At 43.7% G+C, this 13,441-nt stretch overlaps 1 protein-coding gene across 1 annotated transcript in view; it reads right to left on the minus strand.

Annotated features, from left to right (window-relative positions):
- Positions 1-406: 406 nt before the first annotated feature.
- LOC311106876 (prolyl endopeptidase-like) overlaps positions 407-13,441 on the minus strand; it is a 41,522-nt gene continuing 28,487 nt past the window's right edge. The window contains exons 10-15 of the mRNA XM_084149264.1: positions 8,467-8,570; positions 7,507-7,643; positions 3,363-3,457; positions 3,106-3,237; positions 2,706-2,862; positions 407-1,740 (exon numbers count right to left, since the gene is read on the minus strand). Of these exons, the coding sequence (XP_084005390.1) occupies positions 1,446-1,740; positions 2,706-2,862; positions 3,106-3,237; positions 3,363-3,457; positions 7,507-7,643; positions 8,467-8,570 (920 nt within the window). The 3' untranslated portion in view covers positions 407-1,445. The remainder of the gene's footprint in view (positions 1,741-2,705; positions 2,863-3,105; positions 3,238-3,362; positions 3,458-7,506; positions 7,644-8,466; positions 8,571-13,441) is intronic.

A 13,441-nucleotide genomic window follows, 5' to 3' on the forward strand; every position in this document is an offset into this window, starting at 1 on the left:
ATTCAAATCAAACAAAGTGATTGTTTTGATGGAATACAGTGCAAAGGCAGCCATACTGCACAACCTCTCTTGCTTTTGGGCGGGACAAGCACCAAAACTAGGAGGGAATATTGAAATAAATGATGAACATCAATTGGTCTCTTATAATCGGGTGACATTATGCAGAAGGACAAAATTACATCCCACCTGAACAGGCTGAAATTCCAGGCGATTTTTTCGAACAGCTCTTATACAATAATAATAATAATATAATATACAAAAAGGGCATTATCATTTTCACAATTTCTTATTGTTATTTTGACCTCAGTGTAAAAGAAAAACAGGACAAATGCATTTAACTGCACTGCTCCTATGAGTTTATCAGCTACCTAATAGGTAAGGAGAGTTACAAAATGGACAAAAAAAGCACTGTTCAAAATGTTTTTTATTGAAGTTGTGGCATTGCAGTTAGTTTATATCCCTTTAATTGATAAACAATCAGCACATGTCAAGAGGTAGAAATTAACATCAGTCTGAGAGGATATGTGGAGACTCACACAAACACACATGCAGACACACTTTCTTTCTGCATTACCCTCCCCCTGACCATAGAACAGTTTTAATCCTAAATTCTAAAATCATTTACCTAGTGATTTTACTGAGCAAAAGCCTTCCAAATGTACTGCAAATGATAAATAAATAAAATTGTAGTATGTAGGGGGTTGCACCAATTGGGGGCTGTTTCATTTTATGACGCCCCCTACTGATGACATGTGCAGCCTTGACCTTTGACCTCTAGGCTGATAACTAAGTGTTATAAGTCCAACCCTGTATCACTTATCTTTCGACATTGAACAAAGGGTTTTCCGATCAGAGCCAAAATACACATGGAATATAATACAGAGGATAACAAATAAGAGGAAGAGCTATGAGGGTGGGTATGTGCTGGGGCTGGCCCCTGCGGGGTAGGGTACTGGGGACAGAAGGATGAGGGATGGAGACAGGGGGTTAACTGTATACTTCTGCTGTCCTGGAGCGCATGCCCAAAACAGGCACACGTGGGGAGAGAGGGAAAGGGAGGGGAGAGACAAGAGAAAGAGAGGAGATGAGCATGTATAAAATGAGGGGTGGTTAATACAGATTTGGGAAACAGAGAGAGGGGGAGAGAAACAGACCAGAAACACAGGTTAGTGTTGACATTGATTACTGCTCAAGTCAGAGATATAAAAGGAAAGAGAGGATGAGAGGAGGGAACAGCTGAATAAAAGCTTTGTGATAAATACAAAAAGACAACCAGAGAAACAAGAAAGAGAGAGACTTTCAGAGAGAGTTCCACAAAGAAAGAGAGAAGGGGGAACTAGAACCACAGCGCTCCATGGACATAGGTCTTTCACCACCTCATTTGACCCAGGAAATTTCGAGGCAGTGGGTGATGAAGGCGTATGTGTCGGAGGTCTTCCACCACCTCATTTAACCCAGGAGATGTTGAGGCAGCGGGCGATGAATGCGTACGTGTCAGCCACCTCCTGGATGACCTTGCTGGTGGGCTTGCCGGCACCGTGGCCCAACTTGGTGTCCACGTGGATGAACAGCGGGTTACTCTGGCCCGCCCAGCGGCCCACCACGTGCTGCAGTGTGGCGATATACTTGAGGGAGTGCAGGGGGACAACGCGGTCATCGTGGTCGCCCGTGAGGAGGAGGACTGAGGGGTACTGGACGCCCTCGCACTCGGGAACGTGAATGTTGTGCAGCGGGGAGTATCTGGCCGGAGCGGAGAGAGGAGGGGGACATTAGGAGACAGGAAAGAGGATTGCGGCATGGGTCAAAGTCAATGCACATCCACATGTGGGTGAATCACCATCATTAGCAGGCAAATAATAGGGATGATAACAGAAAAAATAAGATTGGTTTGGCCAAAGGTACATTTCAATGATGTATCATGTATGATTAGAAGGTTATGTCAGAAAAGCAGGGGTTCCTGATTAATCAGGAAAAATCATACCCATAAAAATACAGTGTGCTTGATTATATTTTTGGGGCTAAAATACACCCAGATAAACTAACATCACAGACACAGTAACAGACTGCACACAAACATTTTCACACTAACACATGACGACCCCTATTGTGAGACTATACACTGAGTATACAAAACATTAAGTACACCTGCTCTTTCCATGACAGACTGGTGAAAACTGGTCAAACCAGTTGAAAGCTATGATCCCTTTTTGATGTCACTTGTTAAATCAACTTCAATCAGTTTAGATGAAGAGGAGGAGACAGGTTAAAGAAGGATTTTTCAGCCTTGGAACGGGGTATGGTAGTAGGTGCCAGGCACACAAGGTTTGTGTCAAGAACTGCAATGCTGCCTGGGTTTCTCATGCTCAACAGTTTCCCGTTTGTATTAAGAATGGTCCACCACCCAAAGGACATCCAGCCAACTTGACACAACTGTGGGAAGTATTGGAGTCAACATGGGCCACCATCCCTGTGGAACAATTTCGACACCTTGTAGAGTCCATGCCTAGACAAATTGAGGCTGTTCTGAGGCAAAGGGGAAGGGGGGGTGCAACTCAATATTACGAAGGTGTTCCTAATGTTTGGTTTACTCAGTGTATATCTGACCAATTTATAAACGGTATAATTGCATGATATGATAGCATTTTGCAAACCCGCTTCCCCTGTTGCCCCAAGATGAATGGTTTTGACCAAGGAGGAGCACTCACTTGATGAGCCAATCAAACTGTTCCTTGACATCGCAGCAGCCGAAGTCGGTGGTCCAGGCGTGGCCGATAGTGAACTTGTGGAACTTGAGCATGTCCATGACGCCCACCTGGGCCACGGCACAGCCAAACAGCTCCGGCCGCTGGTTCACACACGCCGCTGGGGGACGGAGAGGGATGGACAGACACACACACACACACACACAGGTGAGAAGTTGGACACACCAAAAAGGTTAGCAGGCAGCAAGAGACACACACACATACAGATATACAGGTGAGGAGGATGTCAACAAAACTGTGTTAGGTTAGGGCAGTGCTAGGGTTGGTTTTCAGACTGGGTGTGAGCTCACTGACTAAAAGCATCAACAACAAACTATAGTGATGTCATCATTGCGGGCCCTACCTACGAGCAGGCCCCCGTTGGAGCCTCCGTTGATGGTGAGTTTGGAGGGGGATGAGTAGCCCTCCTTGATGAGGTACTCTGCTGCACACTGGAAGTCCGTGAAGCAGTTCTGCTTGTTGGCCAGCATGCCCGCTGAAGAAACACACACACAGGGACAGAGCGGGTGAGAGTGTGTGTGTGTGTGTGTAAAGTTTAGGAATCAGAATCTATAACAGGAGTCCTCTCCTCTCAAGTGACTGGCAACCTGTGTCTGTTACCTTTGTGCCAGGTCTCTCCATACTCCCCTCCTCCTCTGATGTTGGCTACCGCCAGGACTCCTCCCATGTGTCGGACAAAGATCAGCCGTGACACACTGGAAAAAACAACATTTAACATCCTGTTACTTAACATCCTGTTACTCTGTCTAAACAAGTCAAGGTAGATAGAAAGCATTGTGTAGAAGGGCCAAGATATATTAGTCCTTCAAAAAGGAGCTAAATGTAACTATCGCCTGCAAATAATGTTACCTTAAATATCAACGATATATCTATAGTAGTCAAGGTAGTGCTGAGCGATTAACCCTTTTTTTCTGTGAACTCAAAGCGCACATTGCATGGTTTCTCTAGATATATCAGTTCTAGCCTGAACTGTGCGATGTAGTAGGGAGTTATAGTTTCCAACAGGCCAATATTTGACATAGTTCAGCATATAAAATGTGGTAATTAACTACAATGACCATAATCCAGAATGCGCGATCGTGGGGGGATAAAGAGAGCAGCTGTTGCTTTGCGAGGTACACTATATATACAAAAGTATGTGGACACCCCTTCAAATTAGTGGATTCGGCTATTTCAGCCACACCCGTTGCTGACAGGTGTATAAAACCGAGCACACAGCCACGCAAACATTGGCATTAGAATGGCCTTACTGAAGAGCTCAGTGACTTTCAACGCGGCACCGTCATAGGATGCCCCCTTTCCAACAAGTCAGTTCGTCAAATTTCTGCCCTGCTAGAGCTGCCCCGGTCAACTGTAAGTGCTGTTATTGTGAAGTGGAAACGTCTAGGACCAACAACAGCTCAGCCGCGAAATGGTAGGCCACACAAGCTCACAGAACGGGACCACCGAGTGCTGAAGTGCGTAGCACGTAAAAATAATCTGTCCTCAGTTGCAACACTCACTAGAGTTCAAAACTGCCTCTGGAAGCAACGTCAGCAAAAAAACTGTTTATGGGGAGCTTCACGAAATGGGTTTCCATGGCCGAGCAGCCGCACACAAGCCTAAGATTACTATGTGCAATGCCAAGCGTCGGCTGGAATGGTGTAAAGCTCGCCGCCATTGGGACTCTGGAGCAGTGGAAACGCGTTCTCTGGAGTGATGAATCACGCTTCACCATCTGGCAGTCCAGTAGAAGATGAATAATGGTCTGGGGCTGTTTTCATGTTTTTTCTGTTTTACAATATTCAACCCACATACAGTTGAAGTCAGACTTTTACATACACCTTAGCCAAATTCATTTAAACTCTGTTTTTCACAATTCCTGACATTTAATCCTAGTAAAAAAATCCCTGTCTGTCTTAGGTCAGTTAGGATGTCAGAATAATAGTAGAGAGAACTATTTATTTCAGCTTTTATTTCTTTCATCACATTCCCAGTGGGTCAGAAGTTTACATACACTTAATTAGTATTTGGTAGCATTGCCTTTAAATTGTTTAACTTGGGTCAAACGTTTCGGGTAGCGTTCCACAAGCTTCCCACAATAAATTGGGTGAATTTTGGCCCATTCCTCCTGACAGAGCTGGTGTAACTGAGTCAAGTTTGTAGGCCTCCTTGCTCGCACACGCTTTTTCAGTTCTGCCCACACATTTTCTATAGGATTGAGGTCAGGGCTTTGTGATGGCCACTCCAATACCTTGACTTTGTTGTCCTTAAGCCATTTTGCCACAACTTTGGAAGTATGCTTGGGGTCATTGTCCATTTGGAAGACCCATTTGCGACCAAGCTTTAACTTCCTGACTGATGTACCAATTTGTAAGTCGCTCTGGATAAGAGCGTCTGCTAAATGATGTAAATGATGTCTTGAGATGTTGCTTCAATATATCCACATCATTTTCCTTCCTCATGATGCCATCTATTTTGTGAAGTGCACCAGTCCCTCCTGCAGCAAAGCACCCCCACAACATGATGCTGCCACCCCCGTGCTTCACGGTTGGGATGGTGTTCTTCGGCTTGCAAGCGTCCCCCTTTTTCCTACAAACATAACGATGGTCATTATGGGCAAACAGTTCTATTTTTTTTTTCATCAGACCAGAGGACATTTCTCCAAAAGTACGATCTTTGTCCCCATGTGCAGTTGCAAACCGTAGTCTGGCTTTTTTATGGCGGTTTTGGAGCAGTGGTTTCTTCCTTGCTGAGCGGCCTTTCAGGTTATGTCGATATAGGACTTGTTTTACTGTGGATATAGATACTTTTGTACCCGTTTCCTCCAGCATCTTCACAAGGTCCTTTGCTGTTGTTCTGGGATTGATTTTCACTTTTCGCACGTTCATCTCTAGGAGACAGAACGCATCTCCTTCCTGAGCGTTATGACGGCTGCGTGGTCCTATGGTGTTTATACTTGCGTAGTATTGTTTGTACAGATAAACGTGGTACCTTCAGGCGTTTGGAAATTGCTCCCAAGGATGAACCAGACTTTTGGAGGTCTACAATTTTTTTTTCTGAGGTCTTGGCTGATTTCTTTTGATTTTCCCATGATATCAAGCAAAGAGGCACTGAGTTTGAAGGTAGGCCTTGAAATACATCCACAGGTATACCTTCAATTGACTCAAATTATGTAAATTAGCCTATCAGAAGCTTCTAAAGCCATGACATCATTTTCTGGAATTTTCCAAGTTGTTTAAAGGCACAGTCAACTTAGTGTATGTAAACTTCTGACCCACTGGAATTGTGATACAGTGAATAATCTGTCTGTAAACAATTGTTGGAAAAATTACTTGTGTCATGCACAAAGTAGATGTCCTAACAGACTTGCCAAAACTATAGTTTGTTAACAAGACATTTGTGGAGTGGTTGAAAAATGAGTTTTAATGACTCCAACCTAACTGTATGTAAACTTCCGACTTCAACTGTAATGCAAAATGCATTTAATATTTAACAAAATAATCCAAATCGAAATAATGAGCGATCGTGACGGGATAGAGAGCAGCTGTTGCTTCGTGAGGTATCTCTACCTGAAAATACATGATCTAAGTGATTGATAGTTGGTTTTCAGCAGTCATAAAAGTATGCCTTTTTACTTTGAAAACCGTGATTATATAAATAAATAAAAATCAAACCAAAACCGAACCGACCTCAAAAAGCACTAATCGCTCAGCACTAAGTAAAGGAACATTACTTCATGAGGCAATCAAAAGAAGAAATAGAGATCTAGCTAAATTGGTAAATGTAGCAACTTTAAGTGAATATAGACAAATTGGGTAATAGATCCAGTATGACTTGGTGGTTTTACCTGTAGTTAGCAGTATGACTTGTGGTTGTACCTGTAGCTACCAGTATGCCAGCCAAATAGAAAAAGTAGCCAACCAGGGAGTTCTAGGCTGGGTGGGTCCGGGGGAAGAAATTGCTCCAATTTGAACGAGCTCTAATTTGGTGGCCTCTGGTACATTCTAATGCCTTGATTCCAACTGAAATATACAGCTAAATTATTGAATAATTTCACAACTTTAGTTGTGGTATTGATAGAAAGACTTGACTTTGCAATTAAAATGACTGAAAATGTATGATTTCAGTGTGTTAGTTTTGGATATCGTCTAGGACTATATGATCAGGACTATTTTCTAAGTAAGATAACCTTTTTTTAACATTAAACCTCTTCTCTTGAGATGCAGTAAACTGTAAATATGACTTGTAAGATATGAATTGCCACAATGATGTTTGTTCTTCAAATTCTGTATTTTATTGGCTCTGCTGCTGTGGACACTTAAAGCCAGTTTATGCTTGATCTGAAAATGTGGTCGGAGGCTCCGTATGGAGGGTGTGACGTAATTGCGGAGCCTCCAGAGGCATGCAGAGGCCATCATTTCAAATGTTGCTACATGAGACCGAAAAGAGGTGCTTGGTCATATATCACTCCTAGATATAGGACAGACACTTTAAAACCTTATTGATTTTTTTGGGAACTGTTTACATTTATGAATGTGTTATTCAATGCATTTCTAAGGAATATAGTAATAAAGGCCAAATTACATATTTTATCAATTGTTTTTAAACATATTTTGGTGTGACCACCTTAACGAAGTGGAAAAAGTAGCCAGCAGAGCAATGAGTCTGTTATCGTCTATTTAGCCGAAGGACAGCGCTTATGGAAAACACTGGTATGACTTGTGGTTGTACTTGTAGCTAGCAGTGTGACTTGTGGTTTTACCTGTAGCTGGGAGTGATGGAGATGTTGAACCCTCCGTAGCCGTAGAGGAAGGCAGGGTGAGAGCCGTCCAACTTCAGGCCCTTCTTATGGACGATAAACATGGGGATCTCAGTGCCATCCTTACTGGGGTAGAATACCTGGAGACACAAATACACACTGAGTGCAGAAAACATGCTCTTTCCATGACAGACTGACCAGGTGAATCCAGGTGATAGCTATGATCCCTTATTGATGTCACTTGTTAAATCCACTTCAATCAGTGTAGATGAAGGGTAGGAGAAAGGTAAAATAAGGATTTTTAAGCTTTGAGACATGGATTGTTATTGTGTGCCATTCAGAGGGTGAATGGGCAGTTTGAGGGTGTCAAGAACTGCAACGCTGCTGGGTTTTTCACGCTCAACAGTTTCCCGTGCGTATCAAGAATGGTCAACCCCCCAAAGGACATCCAGCTAACTTGACACAACTGTGGGAAGCATTGGAGTCAACATGGGCCAGCATCCCTGTGGAATGCTTTCAACACCTTGTAGTCCATGCCTCGACGTATTGAGGCTGTTCTGAGGGCAAAATGGGGTGCAACTCAATATTGGGTGTTCCTAATGTTTAGTACACTCCGTATTTACACAGAGGTTTGTTGAAGTGACAAAACACACACATCGAATCAGTCAATTCTGGTGATTTGTGTTAGTATAGAAAAGCATGAAGTAAATAAAATAAAGAACACACCCTTTAGGTGAGGTGCTAACTAACAGAAAATACACTACGCATATGAAAAAGTTACAATCATCTCCCCTTCCTGTGGATAGATTTGACCAACGTTTAATCTTTAGCCGAAATGTTGGTCAAATAAATCCACAGCAAGGAGAGATGAGTGTGTGACTTTCTTTTTAATTTGTACAGTATGGAAAAGCATACCATCCTTTGAAAGGTCATCATGTACATGTAATATTGTAGGTATCTCACCTGAGTGGTCTGGTAGTCAGAGGGGTCAAAGCCCTTGACGGTGACCTCCCGGAACACGTGGGGCTGCAGGGGCTCCTTGGTCAGGTCACAGTGATAGATGATGGCTGGACGAAAGAGAGCGGGGTACAGGTCATTTTTAATTTTTCAATTCCGTATATTTGTAGAAATTCCACAAGTCTGAATTACATTCGTACATTACAAGAGACAAGAGAGAGGAAAGGGGTGAAATAGTAGAAAGTGTGTTTGTGTTTGTGTGTGTGTGTGTGTGTGTGTGTGTGTGTGTGTGTGTGTGTATCTGGCAAGAGGAAAGAGGTGAAGTAGTAGAACATCTGTATGCATGTGTATCAGTCTCTAACTCAGAATGTGTGTAATATGATAGCCTACGTCGTGAGAGGAAGGAGGTGAAGTAGTAGAAGATCTCAGAGTCCCTCTTGCATCTGCTGAAGCCCACCACAGAATGTGTGTGTGTATATTTTTTTCTGTGTGTCTGATTCACTGGTGGCACCAACTTTTTCAGCATATGGTTTGGTCGCACCAATTTTGCGCCGCTGCACAGTGATAATGTCCTGAACTGTGTCCCATAATGTACCTGGATTCCTTCCGAACCAGGCTAAAAATCTTTATAAATAAATAAAACCTTTACGCAATCTGAAAAAGGGTGTTATTGTTAACGATTCTGAACAGTCACTACAGTTGTAGTGCCCTTATAAAAGCAGTTTTATCTTTTGGTAAATTCAGATTTCCTGGTTATGTTTTTCCAGGTTTCTGAGTTTCTTTCAGGTTTTCACTCTCAAAATCACACTTTTCTTTATAGAAAAACTACAAATATTGGATGTTCGAAGTCCACAACAACACTTAACCCTCTAGAGTCTAGGCCCTGTCTAAACCGGGGGAGGGGGGGGCTTCTAAGCTAACATATGGAATTGTTATAAGATGGAAGTTTGTTCTAAAGTGTCTGTCCTATATCAGAGATAATTTCCAGTATATATTTTTTTGTACATGTATTTATCCCCTTATTTTAGGCACTAAACCATCTCCATATATACAGTGCATTCGAACCCCTTGACTTTTCCCACATTTTGTTACGTTACAGCCTTATTCTAAAATAGATTATTTAATTTTTTTTATCTACACGAAATTCCCCATAATGACTAAATGAAAACAGGTTTTTAGAAATGTTTGCTAATTTATTAAAAATAACAGAAATACCTTATTTGCATAAGTATTCAGACCTTTTGCTATGAGACTCGAAATTGAGCTCAGGTGCAACCTGTTTCCATTGATCATCCTTGAGATGTTTCTACAACTTGATTTGAGTACACCTGTTGTAAATTCAACTGATTGGACATGATTTGGAAAGGCACACAGCAGTCTATATAAAGGTCCCACAGTTGACAGTGCATGTCAGAGCAAAAAACAAACCATGAGGTTGAAGGAATTGTCTGTAGAGCTCAGAGACAAAGTTGTGTCGAGGCACAGATCTGGGGAAGGGTACCAAAACCTTTATGCAGCATTGGAGGTTCCAAAGAACACAGTGGCCTCCATCATTCTTAAATGGAAGACGTTTGGAAACACCAAGACTCTTCCTAGAGCTGGCCGCCCATCCAAACTGAGCAATCGGGGGAGAAGGGCCTTGGTCAGGGAGGTGCCCAAGAACCCGATGGTCACTCTGACAGAGCTCTGTAGGGATGGGAGATCCTTCCAGAAGGACAACCATCTCTGCAGCACTACACCAATCAGGCCTTTATGTTAGAGTGGCCACACGGAAGCCACTCCTCAGTAAAGGGCACATGATAGCCCGCTTGGAGTTTGCCAAAAGGCACCTAAAGGACACTGACCATGAGAAACAAGATTCTCTGGTCTGATGAAACCAAGATTGAACTCTTTGGCCTGAATGCCAAAGTCACGTCTGGAGGAAACCTGGCACCAACTCTACGGTGAAGCATGGTGGTGGCAGCATCATGCTGTGGGGATGTTTTTCAGTGGCAGGGACTGTGAGACTAGTCACGAACGAGGGAAAAATGAACGTAGCAAAGTACAGAGAGACCCTTGATGAAAACCTGCTCGAGAGCACTCGTGACCTCAGACTGGGGCGAAGGTTCACCTTCCAACAGGAAAACGACCCTAAGCACACAGCCAAGACAATGCAGGAGTGGCTTAGGGACAAGTCTCTGAATGTCTTGAGTGGCCCAGCCAGAGTCCGGACTTGAACACGATTGAACATCTCTGGAGAGACCTGAAAATTGCTGTGCAGCAATGCTCCCCATCCAACCTGACAGAGCTTGAGAGGATCTGCAGAGAAGAATGGGAGAAACTCCCCAAATACAGGTGTGCCAAGCTTGTAGCATCATACCCAAGAACTCGAGACTGTAGTCTCTGCCAAAGATGCTTCAACAAAGTACTGAGTAAAGGGTCTGAATACTTATGAATAATGTGATATATATATATATATATATATACACACACACACACACACACACACACACACACAGTGAGGAGAACAAGTATTTGATACACTGCCGATTTTGCAGGTTTTCCTACTTACAAAGCATGTAGAGGTCTGTAATTTTTATCATAGGTACACTTCAACTGTGAGAGACGGAATCTAAAACAAAAATCCAGAAAATCAAATTGTATGATTTTTAAGTAAGTAATTTGCATTTTATTGCATGACAAGTATTTGATACATCAGAAAAGCAGAACTTAATATTTGGTACAGAAACCTTTGTTTGCAATTACAGAGATCATACGTTTCCTGTAGGTCTTGACCAGGTTTGCGCACACTGCAGCAGGGATTTTGGCCCACTCCTCCATACAAACCATCTCCAGATCCTTCAGGTTTCGGGGCTGTCGCTGGGCAATACGGATTTTCAGATCCCTCCAAAGATTTTCTATTGGGTTCAGGTCTGGAGACTGGCTAGGCCACTCCAGGACCTTGAGATGCTTCTTACGGAGCCACTCCTTAGTTGCCCTGGCTGTGTGTTTCCTGTCGTTGCCATGCTGGAAGACCCAGCCACGACCCATCTTCAATGCTCTTACTGAGGGAAGGAGGTTGTTGGCCAAGATCTCGAGATACATGGCCCCTTCCATCCTCCCCTCAATACGGTGCAGTCGTCCTGTCCCCTTTGCAGAAAAGCATCCCCAAAGAATGATTTTTCCACCTCCATGCTTCACGGTTGGGATGGTGTTCTTGTGGTTATACTCATCCTCCTTCTTCCTCCAAACACGGCGAGTGGAGTTTAGACCAAAAAGCTTTATTTTTGTCTCATCAGACCACTTGACCTTCTCCCATTCCTCCTCTGGATCATCCAGATGGTCATTGGCAAACTTCAGATGGGCCTGGACATGCGCTGGCTTGAGCAGGGGGACCTTGCGTGCGCTGCAGGATTTTAATCCATGACAGCGTAGTGTGTTACTAATGGTTTTCTTTGAGACTGTGGTCCCAGCTCTCTTCAGGTCATTGACCAGGTCCTGCCGTGTAGTTCTGGGCTGATCCCTCACCTTCCTCATGATCATTGATGCCCCATGAGGTGAGATCTTGCATGGAGCCCCAGACCGAGGTTGATTGACCGTCATCTTGAACTTCTATCCATTTTCTAATATTTGCGCCAACAGTTGTTGCCTTCTCACCAAGCTGCTTGCCTATTGTCCTGTAGCCCATCCCAGCCTTGTGCAGGTCTACAATTTTATCCCGGATGTCCTTACACAGCTCTCTGGTCTTGGCCATTGTGGAGAGGTTGGAGTCTGTTTGATTGAGTGTGTGGACAGGTGCTTTTTTATTCAGGTAACGAGTTCAAACAGGTGCAGTTAACACAGGTAATGAGTGGAGAACAGGAGGGCTTCTTAAAGAAAAACTAACAGGTCTATGAGAGCCGGAATTCTTACTGGTTGGTAGGTGATCAAATACTTCTGTCATGCAATAAAATGCTAATTAATTACTTAAAAATCATACAATGTGATTTTCTGGATTTTTGTTTTAGATTCCGTCTCTCACAGTTGAAGTGTACCTATGATAAAAATTACAGACCTCTACATGCTTTGTAAGTAGGAAAACCTGCAAAATCGGCAGTGTATCAAATACTTGTTCTTCCCACTGTGTGTGTGTGTGTGTATATATATATACACACATATACACACATACACACACACATACATATACTGCTCAAAAAAATAAAGGGAACACTTAAACAACACAATGTAACTCCAAGTCAATCACACTTCTGTGAAATCAAACTGTCCACTTAGGAAGCAAAACTGATTGACAATAAATTTCACATGCTGTTGTGCAAATGGAATAGACAACAGGTGGAAATTATAGGCAATTAGCAAGACACCCCCAATAAAGGACTGGTTTTACAGGTGACCACAGACCACTTCTCAGTTCCTATGCTTTCTGGCTGATGTTTTGGTCACATTTGAATGCTGGCGGTGCTTTCACTCTAGTGGTAGCATGAGACGGAGTCTACAAACCACACAAGTGGCTCAGATAGTGCGGCTCATCCAGGATGGCACATCAATGCAAGCTGTGGCAAGAAGGTTTGCTGTGTCTGTCAGCGTAGTGTCCAGAGCATGGAGGCGCTACCAGGAGACAGGCCAGTACATCAGGAGACGTGGAGGAGGCCGTAGGAGGGCAACAACCCAGCAGCAGGACTGCTACCTCCGCCTTTGTGCAAGGAGGAGCAGGAGCAGCACTGCCAGAGCCCTGTAAAATGACCTCCAGCAGGCCACAAATGTGCATGTGTCTGCTCAAACGGTCAGAAACAGACTCCATGAGGGCCCGACGTCCACAGGTGGGGGTTGTGCTTACAGCCCAACACCGTGCAGGACTTTTGGCATTTGCCAGAGAACATCAAGATTGGCAAATTCGCCACTGGCGCCCTGTGCTCTTCACAGATGAAAGCAGGTTCACACTGAGCACGTGACAGTCTGGAGTCGCCGTGGAGAACGTTCTGCTGCCTGCAACATCCTCCAGCAT

The sequence above is a fragment of the Coregonus lavaretus genome (assembly GCF_964263955.1).
Source record: "Coregonus lavaretus genome assembly, chromosome: 31".
NCBI lineage: Eukaryota > Metazoa > Chordata > Actinopteri > Salmoniformes > Salmonidae > Coregonus > Coregonus lavaretus.